The sequence below is a fragment of the Pseudochaenichthys georgianus genome, chromosome 12 (genome assembly GCF_902827115.2).
Source record: "Pseudochaenichthys georgianus chromosome 12, fPseGeo1.2, whole genome shotgun sequence".
In the NCBI taxonomy this organism is placed as follows: domain Eukaryota; kingdom Metazoa; phylum Chordata; class Actinopteri; order Perciformes; family Channichthyidae; genus Pseudochaenichthys; species Pseudochaenichthys georgianus.
This window is the reverse complement of record NC_047514.1, coordinates 22,243,120-22,262,597: the sequence shown is the minus strand read 5'-3', so window position 1 is coordinate 22,262,597 and position 19,478 is coordinate 22,243,120. Positions and strand designations below refer to the sequence as shown.

At 39.6% G+C, this 19,478-nt stretch overlaps 2 protein-coding genes across 3 annotated transcripts; both read right to left on the bottom strand.

Annotated features, from left to right (window-relative positions):
* Nucleotides 1-412: 412 nt before the first annotated feature.
* LOC117456685 (TNF receptor-associated factor 2-like) lies at nucleotides 413-9,027 on the bottom strand. The gene is made up of 11 exons (XM_034096631.1): nucleotides 8,824-9,027; nucleotides 8,122-8,331; nucleotides 7,583-7,661; nucleotides 6,972-7,070; nucleotides 6,720-6,881; nucleotides 6,523-6,597; nucleotides 5,889-5,963; nucleotides 4,905-5,474; nucleotides 4,208-4,385; nucleotides 3,934-4,082; nucleotides 413-3,346 (listed from the first exon to the last, which is right to left on the bottom strand). The coding sequence occupies exons 2-11, from the start codon at nucleotides 8,307-8,309 to the stop codon at nucleotides 3,128-3,130; spliced, it is 1,794 nt and encodes a 597-aa protein (XP_033952522.1). The 5' UTR covers nucleotides 8,310-8,331; nucleotides 8,824-9,027; the 3' UTR covers nucleotides 413-3,127.
* A 1,611-nt stretch (nucleotides 9,028-10,638) lies between these two features.
* On the bottom strand, nucleotides 10,639-19,104 carry LOC117456095 (GRAM domain-containing protein 2B-like). Of its 2 annotated transcripts, none has more exons than XM_034095837.1 (14): nucleotides 18,900-19,104; nucleotides 18,427-18,540; nucleotides 16,599-16,686; nucleotides 16,438-16,507; nucleotides 16,263-16,366; nucleotides 16,090-16,185; nucleotides 15,938-16,009; nucleotides 15,209-15,289; nucleotides 14,917-15,040; nucleotides 14,421-14,537; nucleotides 13,461-13,533; nucleotides 13,123-13,227; nucleotides 12,904-12,988; nucleotides 10,639-11,599 (listed from the first exon to the last, which is right to left on the bottom strand). In XM_034095837.1, exons 1-14 carry the CDS (start codon nucleotides 18,986-18,988, stop codon nucleotides 11,561-11,563), a joined length of 1,257 nt encoding a protein of 418 aa, XP_033951728.1. In that variant the 5' UTR covers nucleotides 18,989-19,104; the 3' UTR covers nucleotides 10,639-11,560. The 2 variants fall into 2 exon arrangements, with proteins under 2 accessions (XP_033951728.1, XP_071061135.1); XM_071205034.1 differs by having other exon boundaries at nucleotides 15,209-15,299; nucleotides 15,939-16,009.
* Between the last annotated feature and the right edge of the window lie 374 nt (nucleotides 19,105-19,478).

The following is a 19,478-nucleotide window of genomic DNA, read 5'->3' as shown; positions in this document are numbered from 1 at the left end:
GGAATAGACGATAGGGTTAGAACTTAGGAGCTGATTTTTAAACTATCCGACTGCAGCCCCTGACCCTCCGCATGAACGCGCAAACGGAAGGGTAGGGTGTAGGGGGCGGTTTGGGAATGGGCCTAAATTCAGAGAAGGACAATTCATTGAGGGATTATAGCGCCCTCTAGTGAGCTAAGGCTGGAAGTAATTTACTCAAGTACTTTTTTTCAAAAAAACAGCACATTTTAGAGAAAAAGGCCCCAAATATACATACATACATTAATGACGAAGAGATGTTTTTCCCTTCCAAATATCTTATTTACTTACATTTTGCTTTCTCACACATACTATAGTAGGATTTTGAATACAGTACTGATTACTAAACAAAAAAGAAGATTACAAATTATTACCAAGCTGAAACCAGCTAACTTTATTTCTTACTGCATGTCCTTTGTAGCATAATACATCAATATTATCAACATCAGAATATATATATGGCTCTGAATTTTAAAGATACAGAAATCACTCAATGAAATACCCTGTTTAGACAAACAACCAATACAAAGTGCACAAATAAAGTTGGTTAAAGTCCACTGCATCACATTTACAGAACTTCTATTTAGTTTTTTTAGAAAAAATAAACAAATGAAAGCTTACATTCAGAAAACCTTGAGAGGGTTTGTATCATGGGACAGTACTCATTATCTCCTCTGGTGTATACAGAGGTAGTGACCCATGCATCATATTAAAATGGCACACATCCAACGCAGTACAAACTGGAACATAAACATATTTGGCACCATATTTTAGCATAGAACATACAAAATAACTTTCAAATACAACATTGTGAGTATGCGGAGGTAATGTTGGATTTTGGCACATAACTAGAAAACTTCATGTTCATCCATGCTCAGTCTTTATTGAAAAGTGTTTTTCAAAGTTAGTAATAAAAACCCGCTAATAGCATGAAATATTCAACATTAAAATGGTCTTTCTGAACCCTCATGTAGCCAGCTTCATGAATAGCTCCTGGCAACAGATTCTCATGTTAGTGATATTGTTATGCTAAATGATGAGGAAAGCACAATTTTTTGCAACTACAAATTCAAAATTAGTTGCAGTTCTTCAACGCCATAGTGAGTAATGTAAACAAATAAGTCGAGTATGACCTCTGTAAACCCTTTAAGCCGAGATGTCATCAAATCTATCAGACATAATCATATATTGCACTCTAGAAGGAATCATAGGTCCTTACTGCACAAAGGGCTCGTCCTGGCCTGTTCAAACCATCTTGACAAAGAAAAAGTTGGTATATAGATATAGAATTAATAAGGTATTCAGTAATACTATGTTTATTATAACATCTCGTGTATATTAACATTGTTATATAGATTATTTTAAGATTATGATATGAACAATACATATTTATAAATTGCTATGAATATAGGCGGCAGCTTCTGTTGAACAGACGCAGCGCCAGGTATAACATAATATCTATTCTATGATTATTTTCTTTCAAACAAGTACAAATAAACGCGTTCACACCTGGCTCACAGAGTAAACCAAGGTGAAACTCCATAGTGAAAATGAATTGAAGCCTCCCATGCACAGAGAGGTTTCAATACAGGTCGAGACTGGTTTTCAAACAGGCCAGCGTGAACCTTAAAAACCTCAGCATGCATGCTAAGTAAGTAGAACAGCAATCTCTGGTGGACACGTAGCACAACTACATGTTAAAACGGATATAATGTAGATTTTTATGGTGCCTTATTGGAATTCAGTGAGAGCACATTTAAAATGGTAGTCATCCGGGGCTGCACTGAACATCAATCTGCATTAAATAATGTCAATAATGTCCTACAACAATGTATTAACAGTCTCTGGCTTTCATTTCTTATTTCAGCCTCCACATACATTTACCTCATGTATATTTGCACCAACATATATATTAGTTTCACATCAGTATTCTATCTTAAGAGCAGCAGAAACACATATGCACTGTATACTTGTATGGACAGAAAACAAGGAACGAACAATTCCTTCATTTCGTGGAATCTGTGTTGACCTCAGTCTGTGGTGGGGGCACAGTACTATGTGTTGAGATGTGAGCTAGTGAGCATATCCTGCGGGAAAACTCCAGCTATGTGTGTTTGTCAGAGTTGTATGCCTCAGGCTTGACTGGCAAGCTGCCCTGACTCCTTGGTAACTCCACTGTATCTTCCACAGATGTACCAAACCACCAATCAGAACCACCAACCCCTAATAGGAACAAATACGCAACACTAACTTTACATGTAAATAGCCTGGTTCCAAAGACATGCAGGCAATGTCCACCATCACGGATGGCTAATTCACTAACAAGTTTAACAACAAACGAGGAACCTTTCATAAAGCTCAGTCCAAATTAGGAGCCATTATATACTTAAAACGCCAGCGGCATGCACTTTAGCGCAAAGAAAAGGCAAAAGAAATGCCTGTAATCTTATTCATAACATAACTCCACGTTTGTCTATGCAAATTCACTCGACACTGGAATTGAGAAGCTCACAATATCCACAATCTGCAAGAAAAAGCAAAAACTGCACCAAGCCATGCTCTAACTCTATTATAAATCATCAGAATGATCACATCAACCGTCTATAATCTACAATCCTCAAAGGTTCAAACACTGCATGTTCTCTAACACCTCTTCAAACGTAGGAGATCAAAAAGTATGTTTTTAACTCCACCAAAAACTGTTCACTGACATCTCCGCTTCTTCTCAGCACTGCACTGACCAACCTGCACTGGCGCTCGCTCGTGTGTCCTAACTGTGTGTTACTGAAAACATATGTGCACAACTGAAGTGACATGTTATCCACTAAGGGACAGGTGTTGTGACGTAAAAAGAAAACAGGTTTTGCACCTGAAATGTACAGTAATGACAGTGGTTCTCTCATAGAGATCACAAGGATATGATAATACCAGCGCCGCCTGTACGGAGCAAACTGCAGCCGCATGCAGTTGCAAGCATGTGTCTCCCTAAAGCTGCAGGGGACAGTAAGATGCCTGAACAGAGCCCTGACGGGACCACGATAGAGCCAACATAAAGCCTTAATGGTCAAAGAGCTGCCTGGTTGCCAAACTGTACCACCCTGCGGGCCGCCTAGAGGCCGGTGAGGTCCACGATGGCCTTGATGAAGATGGTGTCGTCGCGGATGTAGGAATTCTTGGCATCGAGCTTGGAGAGCGGGCAGAAGAGCGGACAGCCGCTGGCGATGTTCATCTCGCTCACCGGTCGCTGGAAGGAAGATGAAGTGACATCGGGGCGAAAGGCGTCGATGATGTGCTCCCTGTTGCTCTGGTCCAGCAGCATCAGAGTCACCTGCACATAAGACACATGAGAGAGGCCTTCAAGCGACAACGAGTTTCACCATTTATAACATTGTTGGATACAAATGAAGACTGTTTAGACCTAATATGGCTCTACCGTGAACAATATCTTAAGCCACCTAATGCACAGCACTGCAATGGCCAATCAAATACATTGAAGCACACATTTCTGGTAAATAACTTTATCTCAGGAAAGGTGCTTTTCTATAGATTTCCTCAAAATTAACAACATGTGAAGTAAAATCCAGTTTGAGTGTATTATAAATCATTGTGCAGTGTGTTTGAAAACTTTTCATATTTGATTCAAGACGAACTTCCTGGACCATATTTAATGAATAACAGGTACTATAAACAACAGTTAAGCACCCAGTGTTTAGCAAAGTACTGTTGAGATGATTGAAAGTAGTAATAGAATGGGTGGCTGCATATTGAGCTGGATATGAGCGTTTAAAATGTAGTTCAAACAGGACGCCAAAAATGGGAAACAGGTATAATTGTGAAGGTTGTTGCATTGCTAGTTGTGATCAAAGAGCTCTGGGAGACTCGTTTTATTATGCATCTTTAGTCTTGATCCTTTACCTTCTGGTTGAAAGGCCATTTGAGCAGAGCGTCACTCAGTCCCCTCATCACCACAAAGAACAGGGACAAGTGGCTGCCACGCCCCGTCCCATCTCCATTCAGATAGATCCGCAGACACATCTTATATCCGTACTTACTGGTGTAAAAGGCTGAAAGGAAAAGGGAATTCATCTTTACACATTTGTAAATAACGAAACGTCTGTAATAGAAGTCTAAACGGATTCAGATTGGGTTCAAAATGTTGTCTTGTCATCTGTAATATGGACAAAGTTACCTGGTGAAAACATAGCAGGGGCTCGACCGGCGATGGCATCTTGTCTCTTTTTGGCGAAATCAGAGATCCTCCAGACGAAGACGCCATCAAAGGTTGTGGCAGACATTTCCCTCAGCCGGCCCTCCATGTCAGCCACCGTGAGGTCCTTCAGCCCCACCGTCCTCTCCAGCTGTCGCACCTGGAACACACACACGCTGTGATCAAACGTATACTGTGCTGTTATTTCAAGAATACGTTGGGTTACTCAGAAAGGCCATCATTCTGGGGGTCATTCTCTTTATGGAGAACACATTACAATGTTGAGTTGTCAATATGTTTAGAGGTTTTCAACACAATACAAATGTATGTTTATAAATGGAGAGAATAGCCCTATGTTGATGATCCTGATTCAGTGAGTATATGTGCTATATGAGAATCCTGTGTTTTAGCCCGTTTTCGTTTACTTTTTAGGAATGGCACTTTTAAAGTTTAGCAGTTTACAATGTACAGACAACTATCACTTTATTGTCATGCTGAATAAAGCTTTAAATCATGATGATTCTCAGGCATTTCTGAGGTTATAAGGGGGTCTTTTTCTATGCTTTATGGACTTTTGTTTGCAAAAGTCTCATTGGATATAAGTCTGTATGTTCAGAATTGAGTCATTACTCCCAGAAGACAAAGTGTAGTGTAGAATGTGGAGCAGGGCCAGTCCTACCTTGTTACTCAGAGCCTCGATCTTGTCCTGGTCCAGTTTGTGCTGACGGTTGCTGGCCTCCATGGTGGTGGCAAACCGCTCCACCTCTCTGTTCAGGACACACACCACATTTTCAAACGTGCCGGATTTAACCTCGAGCTCCGTACACCTGCGACCCAGCTCCACCACTTTGGTCTTCTCGCTGTGGAGCTGGAGCTCCAGCGCCGCACCCACCGAGCTGGGCAGGGGGGTGAAGGAGGTAGAGACGGAGAGAGTGGGAGCCAGGGTGGGAGGGGGAGGGAGAGGAGCTAAAGTGGGTGGACCAGGGGGGCCGGAGCTGGAGGATGAGGTGGAGGCAGTGGCTGCTCCCTGCACGGGAGGCCCAGAGGAGGTGGTGCTGAGCTGGGAGACTCTGGCCTCCAGCTCCCTGAGGGACTGTTGGAGCTCCAGCAGCTTGTGTCCAGCTACTTCCAGTCCCTGGGGCTGCAGGCCCTCCATGCTCACCTTCATGCCCATAATGTAGTGCAGCAGCAGGTTGAGGTGCTCGTAGGCATAGGTGCGCTCATGGTCATGAATCTTTTCCTTTTCCACCTACAAAAAAAGGAGGCAACAGGAGGAACATTAAACAAACATACAGGGAGTCTGATCAGTGGTACAAGGAACTGTGTGAACATCTCGGGGTGTTCGGTCTCTTATTTTTTTTAAAGCAAGATTTCCACAAACTATGGCTGCAACTGACGATTACTTTTAACTTGATTACATCTCAGAAAACCAAATGAAAACCATCTTTGTGACGTAAATATTAATATGTTCTTTATCTCAGAAGGGATAACAATATCAGATGAAGACATTGGAATAGACTCTTCCAAAACAGAATCAGACAACCAAACCCACTCTATTATCTGACCTCTTTCGCCCACATGATATTTTTCATACAGTCCCAAAACTGAATGTGTGTGTTTGAAAATATATATTTATCATTGAGGAGACAGGCATGTTACTTACAGACATATCACATCCCACGACATGAAATCGACACGGTGTTCTGAATTTGCTGCAGAACTTAATGTGGTCCACGTACTGAAAAAAAAAGAATAAAAGTCCATTCATTATTAGGAGCTAACTTAGCATAGCAGCTACCAGTAGCAGTGTGTGCATCTCATGTATTACCCTTACATCAGTGTTAACAAAGCTGCCTGGCAATCTTTGAAGAACCAAGAGAGTGAATTAACAACTTGTATAGCTGGTAAGTAGATATTAACAGAGTTAAAAGGACTAAGATGAAAAATATAATATATATATATAATCCTCCATCTTTACAAAGACAGGAGCCTATCAAAGCAGTTTTCTTTATTTTCATTCAAAAATACCAACCTTTAAATAGCAGACATTTTTTTTTCATTTTCTTAAAACCTTTATATCTTGACAGATCACTTTTATTTCCAGATGCCTTCAAGAGACTGCTGTTGCTGAGGATACTAGAAATACCTTCAAAGATGTCCAAATAACATACTGTACACGTATTTAGATACACATAATATTAAGCTCTGTGGCTAACACACACGAGGCACAAACTGGTGATAAGTAGCTACATGGGGCTGTGACCTTTGTCCTGCTCTGCATGCGTTACCAGTCTCACCTTCTCTCTGGGTATTTTCTTCTTGGCACAGCCTTCACAGATCATCGGGTACTTGGGACAGATCTCATCATGTGCCTGGAACAAAACAACAAAGCTGACAATGTGTCCTTTAAATAACACAAAGCGCTGCTGTGATGTGCTGCACCGACTCAGACGAGCCCAGCATCTTAGCTAAGTCTAAATATATTATTTCATACCTTGATGTTTTTGAAGTGAAATGGCTCCTTGCAGTACTTGCAGTTGAGTGTTCTCTCCGGACACTCTCGCTCATTATGGCGCTCCTGTTCATTGAAGCGGATTCGTTCTTTACAGGAGGGGCAGGGGAGGATCATGAACTCACACTTCCCCTCGTGGTTCAGCTGTAAAAAGTAAAGTCTTCACGCACAGCTCAAAAACACCTCTCATTTTGTTTGTTAAGAATCCTGAAAGTAGGTTAAACGTCACCTTACCTCATAGTCTTTAATGCTGCCTTTCCAAGTGCAATTTTCATGGATACAAACAGCTGAAAGGTTTTCGACCTCCCTCCGAACTGCGTTGTCAGGAAAAGCCTGAACAAAAATGGACATGCTGTCACACTGCGATGTTTCTCCACCGTCCCTGTTCCTCTTAATGGATCATTCATGTTCCGGAAAGCTGTATATTCACAACTTCTTCAGCCCTGTATGTTAACATGTGTTTCTCAGAGTGCATTGAGAAGACATTTGTCCTGCATATCTGCTCAGTAATAAAGCATGAGGCAGCTTTCTTCCAGCTCCGTCTGAAAAAACCCTCAGAGCTACAGAACTGTCATGTGTGGATGCAGGTCAGTGAGCTGTTTGAAGTATTATTTGAGTACATTTTCCAATGATAATGATTTGTATTGAACATTTAGGGGGTTTTAATCAACTTTGGGAAACCGTAACAGGCATCACTATAATCTGACCTTACTTTTACGATTATGAATCAATAATAGAGATAAGAAACACTAATTCTGAGTTCATACTATAGGTTATATTAAGAAATTCACTTTAACAAAAATCCTAACTCAAAAAGTAAAATGTTCTGATATGTTAATACTTACACATCCTTGTTTCAAAAGCGATGTAGGTTCTTCAAAAATATCCTCTTTAATACAGGCACTGCACTTCTGGGGTCCATTACTGCAATACAAATACATTATACTCACTAAACTGCAAATCCAAAAATATTGAAAAATTAGATACCCAGTGATAAAAATTACATTATTTTTCGGATTCATTTTTAAATAAAGAACATAATCAACAAATATAATGAACGTGTATTATTAAAGATTAGACTGCTCAGCACTTTATTTTGAATGCAGGACTTTTACATGCAATAGAATATTCATACTCTGTCTACATTACACTCTGCAGATACCCTAACATTACAATAATAACATGTATATTTCTTTATTATTCTGAAATGAGCCATTATGCATATATTTCTGCAATTCCGGTGTTTTCTGATGCTAATTATCTGCGCTTTTATTCAAGTTAATTTGTGTTTTCTAATGCTAATATTTCAGTACTTTTATGTAGGTACATTTGTAAATGCAGGACTTTTACTTGCAGCCTTTTAGTTGTGCTTCTCTGCCCTCACCTGACAGTCCTGTTGAAGCAGTAGGAACAGAAGCGATGTCCACACTGGGCTTGAAAGGGCCGTCGCAGGATGTTGTGGCAGCAGTTGCACAGGTGCTTGTCCTCCAGCTTGTTGCCCAGGATCTTCTTGGGGAAGCCGGGTTTATTGCTCTCCATGGAGGAGGGGGGGGACGGCTCCTGTGTGGCCATGGTGTCTGTTCACACGTCACACCTGGAGGGGGGGGGGGGGGGAGAAGAAGACTTGCAACAGTTATAGAGAAGAGCTGTGGTGTATCATTTCCTGTGTATCAGTCTTTGAAACAGGAGAGTGAAATCCTATCCTGCCTTAATACCCAACATGGTTCCTGATCACAGGCCAGCTGAGAGGCCCACACCCTTTGTTTACATTTAGAGTCTGCATTCATGGCTGCTTCTTGTGGTTGACTTGGCACAAAGTGATGCTGCTGCCTCTCTTTACACTCACACAATACACGCTCTGCTCATCCTACCCAGTAACGATGCTGACAAATCGCACATCCATTGTCTCTGCTCTGCTTCCTTGTCGCTGTTGCTAAGCTATCAGCATCCTTTTAGTCAGAAGTGGTACCCAGCACGCCGCCACGCCCCTTTGAAATCTGACGCTTGCAAGCCTGAAAGCGACAATTAAGCAACTGCAAATGGCTTATTTGAAAATCCTGTTGCAATCACCAGACTTTGCACTTACCAGCGTTTTTTTTGTTTTAGTCTAAACTGTCATCGCGTGCAGAGGATGTGAAATCTCCTCTCCTGGTCGCGGGTCGTCGCTCGTGCACCGTGCCGATATTATTAGTGGTTTTGCAGCTAGTTTTCTTCAACGTTAGCCACATAATAAAGATGTGGTCCCCCGAAAGCGATGGCTGTTATTGTCCAATATCGCCATTGCACTTTCAGACTGGGTGTTACGTCATGCAGTGGGCTGCACGCGGGTTGATAGGCAGAAGGGAGGTGGAGGCGCGCGTGTCATTGGTTCAAAACTCACGAGGGGGTGGGTCTTCTTTGTTGTGAAATAAACACCCAGAAAGCAGATTTTGTAAATGCACATTACATAGGTTTGTTTTGAATGTTACTGCTTTTGTAATCCGTCTATAAATATGTGATATTGTTATCTTTTGTTTGCAGCTTCTTGTATACATCTAAACAGAATACATGCGTGCAGTGCATATTTAAGTATATTTATATATTAACATCTAAAGGTTACAAAAAGGAAGATATTATAGATGTATACAGTATGACAGGCAGTTGCGCTGTAAAATGAAATTCTTATGCTCAGCTCTCCACATCTAAATATTAAGAAACAAACATATAAGATATATATAAGAAAATGTAAAAATATAAGCGGACGTACGTTAAAACAATTCTGTTCCATAATTGAAGTGCATGATGTTCTGCATGATAAAACTAAAAGTAAATAAGATGTACAAACAGGAGGGTAAAGTATAGTGTGTAAATACAGTGGTAGAAGACGTATTAAGTACACATACATTTACTAAAATAGTAGCCTACATGTATAAAGTGCATTATTGGATATACCCTCAAAAGGGCAACATCTCTTCATTTATTTGGATATTTAAATCGTGTTTTCTTGATAATACTTACACTCACAATAGAAGTGTCACGATCTTAGTTTTATGTCACGGTTTTAGTTTGGTCTGTCTTGTCATGGTTTTATTTTGCAATTCTGTTCTCCCTGTGTCTTGTCTTCCTCCCTGTCGTTAGTTTCCCTGGTGTGTCTGATTGTGTTCACCTGTTGCCCTTGTGTTTCTCCTTCCCTGCCCGTCTCGTGATTACCCCTCCCTGTATTTAGTCTTGTCTCTTCCTGTGTTCGGTGTTGGTTCATTATTTTGTCGTTCATGTCTCCCTTTATGTTGGTAACAGTCACCTTTTGTTTGGATGCTACCTCGTGCTCCAGTACCTGTTCATGGATTCTTGATTTTTCAGCTTTTGTGAATAAAGCTTGTCTTTTGTTTCATTTTGAAACCTGCTTCCCTCCTCAATCTGCATTTGGGTCCTATTTTTCTCCAACCCTGACAAGAAGACTTGTACTTGTTATGGAGTATCTTGAATGTACAATATCTCCCTGTAATACCAGTAAAGTGGTGTGTAAAAAGTACAAGTAACTCTTATTCGTACAGTACTTGAATAAATCTCGCCCTCTCAGGTGTTCTCAATCACTCTGGCTGATAAGCCTTTTAACCAGGTTTAAGTTGGGGCGAGGTTAATGCTGGAAATATATGATGTCACCTGTACTAATAAAAAAAAATTCAAGGCAAGATATCCCACCCTAACAGGTATAAAACCAAAAGACCAGAAATAGATGTCACATGTACATGTCACAGTGAGTATACTGAATACTTGTTAGACCACTGCCAACTAGCGTCAGTACTTGATATCAGGTTACATCATAGTTCTATGAGAGTTTGCATTCATTTGTTTATGCTCGGTGTGTGTGTCACCGTGTGGTCAGACATGTGAGACACTCGCTGCTCCAAAAAAATACAAGTTCAGTTGTACAGAAACTCTAAGAGACATTTATTTCAGGACTTAATAGTTAATACACAACACAATAGTTTAAAGCAGAGTCTGTGATCTAAATGCAAACAAACCACCAGTTTATTAAAACACAAGCTCACTCTAATCTATTGCCCCTGAAATGAAAGAAAGGTCTATAAACACAACCACTCAACAGCAACCATGAAGAAGTTTCTATGGAAATGTTTTTCTATGAGCTGAGAATTTATCCATCATTTAACCTGAATAAACCTGCAATGTACATGGTTAAAAAGTACAGATTGGGACTAATTTACAATAAAAATGTATGTCAAACTTTTCCCTTGGCAAACTTCTATTCACATAAGCCCTTACAAACACATTTTAATCTTTTGCTACAACACACTATAAGAGGAAGTTGCCTATAAATGTCATTAAAATATATTTTACTAACATCCCTATCTAAGTTATTTATATACATGACATACATACAATACATCTGCAATTCAATTCTAACATAAAAAATCTAAATAGCACAAGTTGACCTTTTAAGAAATGTTTAAAAGACATTGAAATATGACCTTTGGACCTTTAAAAATACCTTTCTATTGTGAAATGCAAAATAAAAGCTCTGATAAATACTGCATCAATGCCTAAGCTTTCTTTTCACTAACACACTGCTTCCATTTACCCTCCAGCACAAGATTTTCTAAAGAAATAGTAATAAAATAGTCCTGAGTGCAAAGTGGAAAGAAGCTATTATTGCACAATTTAAGTTAAAGTTCACACAGTTTTAAGAAAGCTTTGTGTATGATCGGTCTGTGCTTTGGCAACAAATCTATAACCAAATGTGATCACTGCTGATCTTCAGTGATAAACCAACCTTTTTTAACAGACAAAGTAAAGCTTCTGTCGGACAGACAAAAAGTCTTCTTTTAAGTCTCTTCAAGTAGCTTCCGCAGGCTCCTCTGAATCTAGGATATAAAAGATGAAGGACAACATGCTCAGATAGAAAATAATAAACCACAATTAAGTATATATAACTTCAGATACCTCCATAGAATCTTTCAAAAACAGCGTTGACATTTTGTTGACGAAATTAGGAAGAGAAGATCAATAACACTATTATATCTGTCCTTTACATTTGAAGCTACAGCCAGCACATGGTTAGCTTAGCTTAGCATAAACAATGAAAACGGAGGGAAACAGCTAGCCTGGCTCTGTCCAAATTAATCCAAACCTGCCTACTCAAAGCTCAATGTTTACCATGTTATATCTTATTTGGTTAACCCTCTAATGCTACCCTGGACTATATTACAACACACCTAAGTCCTGCTGGGATATTCTGGGTACTAAAGCGTAAGATAGAAGCCAAAACACCTGGCATTGATAGCGAAAAGTGTGTATAAGCATAGACAACAGTCACCCCAGACAATACAACTGGAAAACAGGTATGAACTGTTAATAAACGCCAATGCGCTAAAGGGTGGAGATGACTGCTGATGAGTCTTGGCATGGCATACACTGCAAAAACTAGGAACACATTGACCGCTTATCGTCGGCTAAATAAGCTACATTTAACTCTGTAACTCTGGTTGTGTGATACCATTATCAAAAACATTAAAGAGCAACAGATAAATAAAAACTCCCAAAGTAATTAAGTTATGCTACATGTCATGCTATTTTCATTGGTGGATCACTGCCAACAGTGAACAGCGGGATCATAGTTCGGCAGAACTCTTATCACTGAACACACGACTCAGCAAAACTTGCCGTCTGTGTCTGCCTCAACTTTTCTAATAAAGGGAGACAACAGAAAAAGGGCTGACTGCAATGTCCTCCTCTGTTAATGATTGTTCTGACAAATACATTTGAGACTTTGTTCTGGATAAAAAACTAGATTTAACTTGATAGGTTTAAGAGCTGGTGGTTAGTGAATTGTTTGTTGCCATTGATAAGAGCCAGCTGGCTGTTTCCTTCTTTATGCTAAGCTATGCTAATCGTCTCCTGGCTTTAGCTTTGTTGTACAGAACATAACTCACAAGAGCTCGGATAATAATATAACCTTCACACTACTGTTACAAAAACGAACATGTTTTTTTATGGATTTTGACACTACGCTTTTTTTTTGCACTACTTTAAATGTTGGTTAATATGACACTTGAAACAGTGGAAAATGGAAATCAATTCATAACATTTTGATATGAGAAATATTCAAACTAGAGAACTTTAGATTTCAGTGACCATATGTTGCTGTGTTCACAAAAAGGGGACAAACCTTTTCCAGCTTGAATAAGTTAGAAGAAAGTTCTCCAAAGATCTCAGCATTCACTTCATCCTGGGGTCTGCGGCTCACAGCATTTCTGCAACAACATTTGCACTTATATCATAAACAAACTTAACTACCAAAATAAATAAAATAGTATGAGTAATTGTTTTACTGTTTGGTAACTCTAACACCAATAGCACGTGAGTAACATGTGAATCTATCTCTTACTCATTACGGATGTGTTCCCCCATGGACACCAAGGAGCTCAAACGATGCTCAAGAGCCACAATCTTGAAAGCCATGTAACAGGAGGACAGGACGAGGACACTAACTCTGTGAGGAGACACACACGCACGCACGCACGCACACACACACACACACACACACACACACACACACACACACACACACACACACACACACACACACACACACACACACACACAGTGACAGATCAAACATTAAACACACAGAACAATTACCAACATGCCCAAGTGATGAATATGAATCAATAAAGCAATTGTCTTGTCAGAGTCTCGTATGTCAAATAATGAAAGGTTACTCACAAAAACAAATAGATGAGGAGGATGGTGTGTAACGACATGGGCTGTGAGGATTTGCCTTTGAGCTTAGTACCCTCTACAAGGAAACACAGAAAGATACATATTGATATATTACAATTATAAAACAATACCACTCTCCAATCTATACCATACATATCATACAATAACTATTATGGGGTAAGCATAGTGTTCACATTTAATTATTATTTTCGAATATATCCAAACACAATGCAGAGAAAACTATACATTTAAATAACTTGCATATAAACTGTTTAGAACATATTAATAATAAACACATACATTTTTATACATTATTTGAATTGTTTTAATTCTTCTTATTGCCATGTCTGTATGGTAATATTATAATTATTTTAACTTTATTGTTTAAATTATTTCCCATCTTAGGTTTTGCCTTCTATGAATTCTATAATATTATCTTTTTGTTGTTCTCCCCCCCCCCCCCCATCTTATTTGAATTAATAATGTAATTCTCTACCGGTTTTTTTATTCTATTATTTGTATATGTTCCCTTTTTTTAAAAAGATTTGTATGCTGCATGTATAAGGTACCAGTAATATACAAATAAAATGTATTATAATTATTTTAAAAAGGGGGAAACAGCTAGCTAGGCTTTTTCCAAAGGTTGAACAAATCCCCTTAATGAACCTCTCATTACTTAAGACATGATATGTTGTTATGTAACTGTAACAACAGCCCCTAGTAGTTTACCAGGGGGATTATACATATTTGAGAAAGTCAGGTTTTCTCCTGTTTCCAGTGTTAGTGCTAAACTAAGCTAACCAGCTGATGGTGGTGGCTTTATTTTTTACTATGAAGCCATGAGTGGTATGGATCTTTGTCATGTAACTCTCAGCAAAATGGCAAACCAGAGTATTTGCCAAACTTTAATTGAATTTATTTTGAGAAACACTAACTAAATACGAAGATGTATTTTCAAACTACCGTTGTTCAGGGCAGCTCCGTGTTTTTGGCTTGGAGTCTGGAGGTGAACGTCTGCGTGGACTGAAACCTCCCCGCTCTTCACGGCACTCAGAAATGTGTCCGGGAGGCTCGTGAAGTCTGCTCGAACAAACACAAAAGAACTTGTGTCTGAGTAAATATTATTAATAGACACAACAACGTCTTTTCAGATCTACAAGTGCTCTATGTTTGCTTGACAGATGAAAAAAGAAGCTAACAATAAAAGCTAAAGATGTTATTATTACTCAATGGGATCATCACCATGCCAACTGTCTTTGCTATAAGACAAAGCAAAGCCTCGACGGCTCAAATTTCTCTTTGCTTCCCTTCAGCTATTTGCAAACTAAAAGCTGTCTGGGCCACAGTGAAACCCAACACCCTAAGCACATACAATAGTGTACCCACCAGATTAAAGCAAGTGTACAGTAGCTTGTATAGGGCAGACGTAGACATAGAGGGAGGAAGATGGAGCACGCACCATTTATTTTTTCGTAATCTGGAGTTTGAGACCCGGAGCTGCTGCTCTCCATCATCTCGTGACGCCTTTGTTGCACAACCCCATCGAGGTCGGAGAAGTCTGCAGAAAAGTCTGCAGAAAATTCCTGCAGTGCACATACATACATACATACATATAATACACAATGGGTATCACATACAGAGAGGGTGTTGTATAACATGAGAACAAGGCATTTCTATAGATCTTTTATCCCAGTAGAAAATAAATACATCCTGTAAAAAAACATCACATGAAATTGGAGAACCAGACTGACCAGAGGAAGAGAGGATGGGCATTTCACTCTGAAGCTGTTTTCACTGGAGGAAATAACAGGGCTGCTACACGGCTTTTCCACCTGCAACGACAGAATACATATACATTCATGTGTATTTTAAAGACATTTGAGCCACTTTTCCGCGGTAGCTGTCAATCACTCAATCCATTTAATTTGTCTCATGTAATCACATTAAAAAATCCAGTTTATAAATATATGTGAAAAGATCTGTAAATCAACTCTAAATTATTATCATCATCCATTTACACATCCAGCAGACGCGTTGCAAAATTGGCAAATATTTGAAGTGGTGTTTGTGTAACATCATAAATATAAGTCTAATATTAACTATATTTTAGCTCCCATTTTGGTCTCCACCACCTCCAAAAGGAAAAGATAAGCATGGTTCCCCAGAGAAAAAATTCAATGTTAAAATCTTTTGCTTTTAATTTGTGTTTAGACAGTAATAAACTGTATTTCTGTCTAGCCAACAGGCCAAAATAAGAAAATATTAAACTGATTGTTATGTAAATCAAAGACATTTGAAACACTTGAACCGGCAAAAGTTTAATATTTGGGCATAAACTATTTGATGAAGTAGTTGTATGAATTTGGAGTTTATCCATTCACCTCTCATCTTCACCAAATGTTCATACTAGAATTGTTTTTTATAAAATCAAAAGCATTTCATTACATCAGGACACATATGTGTTTATTAGAAATATTTACCTCGAACTGAATGCAGATGGACTTCAGAAGAGTGTAGGTGGTGTTTCGGGAGAGGAGTGACACAAAAACATGCTGGAAAATATCATATTATTTTAGAATCACGTTCATGTTTATGACAAAAAGGGTTAAAAAAACGGATTTTCTTTTCTTACCTGATCACAGGTCGTTTCAATCACAAGGGCGTTTGGAACTAACAATGCAGTTTTAGCTTTTTTGATAAATGTCACAGTCACCGCAGGGATAGAAATCTGTAGAAAACACAGCCATGTTATACAAGGGACTTCAGCCATAACACATGAACTTCATAACACTTGCAGTATCGTACCTTTGTATCTCTGCCGAAGACTTTGGAGTGGAAGCAGATCCAGTTATCAGAGACGAACATTTTGCCCTGATACAAAATGTCCTTCTGCAGGGCGCACGTGTAGCCTGTGTGAAAACAAACAGCACTAAGTAACATGGCTTTGCTTCTTTACTTGAAAAGAGAATCTGAAACGTACTTTGTTTGAGGAGCTCATCATTGCTGACATCCTTGAATAGCTTATGATAATGGAGGTTTGTCTTTGAAATCTGAAAGGACACAGAGTATTATTGTGTTAAGAAACTGCAAAAGGTGTCCATTTTGTTAGGAGTTTGATGATTAGATAAAAATTATACATACGTGGGTAGGCTGGGGCTTTTTCCGTTCAATCTTTGTTTCACATTCACTGGGAGTCAGCAGTGGTGAGAGCTGCTCCACGGGTTTCAATCTGGTTTCAAAAGGTCAGTGTTAATGTTAAAGTGACACCTTAGCAGGAAGGCTGATATACCAGCGTTATAACTCCTGATACAAACATGATGTGTGATCTCACGCTCACAGAATGTTTCGTTAAGTAAAGGTGTTCTTTATTTGGCTTTGCTGTCAGCTGTGGATACATAAAGACTGCTTACACAGCAACAGCAGCATGTAAACACCACTTTTGTCATGCAGGTTGACAGTAACTGGTACATTAACAGTGCTGTTTTCACAACGTCAGTGGAATAGATCCGGTTTGATCAGAGAAATAATTGATATTCCTTGTTTAGGGTATTACAAATGAACAATTACACATTTCAATATAGCACTGATAATTCATATACAATAGCATGTTTGCCGTAGAGGCCACATTTTTTATTTATGCAAAAATACAGTTAATAGAAATCCAAAATGTGAACGTTTAGATTTAATCTACACTCAAGGAATCTAGATTAAGTTGTTTAATATTCAACAATATGTAGCTGTTTAGGGATAGAATAAACAATGTCCTTTATTATCAATCAATTGTAAAAGCCTACATTGACATAAGTGCAAATCCAATTGTAATTGCTTCTCTTAATAAGAAGATTATGTTTAAATTGTGTTTTTCTGCCCATACTTAAACTGTGTGTTTAAAGGTCCCATGTCATTTCTACTGATCATAATTCCATTGTTGAGGTATACTAAAATAGATTTATATTGTGCAATGTTTTGTGTGTGAATTTTCCAAAATCTCATTGGTTCCTCATACAGCGAGTATGTATAGTATGTGTATTCACTCTGCCCTAAACGGCTTGTTGGAGCTCCTGCCCCCCCCCTCCCTGTGAGCCCATTGGCCGTCTGCGAGACAGCGAAACCAGCCCGAACACACACACACCCGCAGCCTGGCTGGGAGTTTGTGTGTGTGCTCACTGCTCACACACTGACTCACAGCCTCGCCGCGTCCCAATCGTCGACCAATCTGCGGACGTAACGTAACGGCTCCACGGATTGGTCCATTTTGACCAATACGCGGAGGGCTCGTCGTCACGTCACTTGGTTCCCGGAAGACAAAAATTGAAAAAGAAAATCTCCAATGAGGCGTTCTGGGGCAGCATAGACAGGGATTTTCTGTGTTAGAGTTTTACTCGCTACAGGGTGTTTTGAGGGTTTGTGACTCTGCAGACCGTTTACATGCAGAAAAAGCACACAAGGGGACGGGTAATAACCATAGACTGTATATATATGTATATGTATATATATGTAATAACCGAAAAAGCATGACATGGGACCTTTAAGATAAGATAAGATGGGCCTTTAATAGTCCCCATAGGGAAATTCACTTGTCAAGGCAGCAACAGAATATAAGAAACACAGATATGATACATGGAATATAAACGGGAATTAAAATAAGAAAAGTAAAATAAGAGTAAACATAAATAGCAACAGGAGTTAAGCTATGATCCGGTTATTACATGTGTATAGCTAGTACACATGCTTACAGTGGGACTACCTGTTTAAATAAAAGATCTAACAAATAGATACCAATTTAAAATGTATTGATTGATTTTTCATGAGAAAAAAACACATTTCGTAACTGTAAATCATTGATGTAAACAGAAAAGAATCATCCAATCCGGCTTGAATATGCAATACAAATGAATTAAACAGCAATACGTTGTCCGATTCATTCAGCTATACTAGCTTGTATCAGGTTTAAATAAGAGCACCTCACCTCATGCCTGCTGCTTTCTTCCTGCTCTCTGAGGGGTCTGCCTCTGGGTCCGCACCCAGCTGGGGGTCTCCATGCTTCCTCTGTCTCCTCTCCCCCACATGATCCACATCAGACCTGGACACATCACACAGGACACAATTCTCTATGTTTCTGCACATAAATCACCTACACAAGACTGTCAAACGTGTGCCAACACATTAAGTATGCAGTAGTACATCTGTAAGTAATGCAATGTAATGTAATGTAAGTATAGCAGAGCAGACCATTGTTGTAATTCAAAACTAGCATTATGTCAAGTATTGTCGCTTACATGCGAGTTATTTGCTTATTCCGTGCCACGTAGGCTGCATGCATTCATACAAAAGTGAGCACGGTGTTTCATATAACAACTACAGGATATTAATGCAAATAACCACATGCATTAGGCCTGGAAGGCAGCCCGGGCCCTTCCTCTCCATCTTATCCAGACTTACGTCGTCCGATTCCCGCGGGAGTGGAGAAGTTGCTCCGGTGTGGAGGCCGGGGTCAGAGGTCTGTCCGCCTGCTCGGTCATCAGTACCATGTTTCTTTATTTCTCATTTCTTACGCTTCCCCTTCCATAAGTTGCACAGAAGTTTCAGGAAGCCGGCACGGAAAGTTTTTTTTTGTTGGAGGATCTGCTCGGTGGAGCGAGAAGCCCTGGCCGACAGAGGAGGAGTCGGGAAAGGGGAGGGAGCAGCAGGGAACAACAGGGAACAAGAGGGGACAAGAGGCTCCCGCTGCTGGGGGACAGACAATGCTGGGACTGGGACAACTCCTGCAGAAGGAGCCTGCATTACCTGTCCATAATATAACAGTGACATATAACATCTCATAAGGAACCAATAAAAGAGTCCCACTTACTTTGTGAGGCTGGTTCCAAACATTCTTTCAGTTAGTCAACTTCCTGCAACTTTTAAACTGTTATAACTTTGATGTTGTAACAGAGTGTATTTGAGAGGGACTTCCAGCAGGGGGCAGCAGAGTCTAGGTGATATCATGTCTCTACTTCAGGTGAGTTTTCCCCTCAGGTG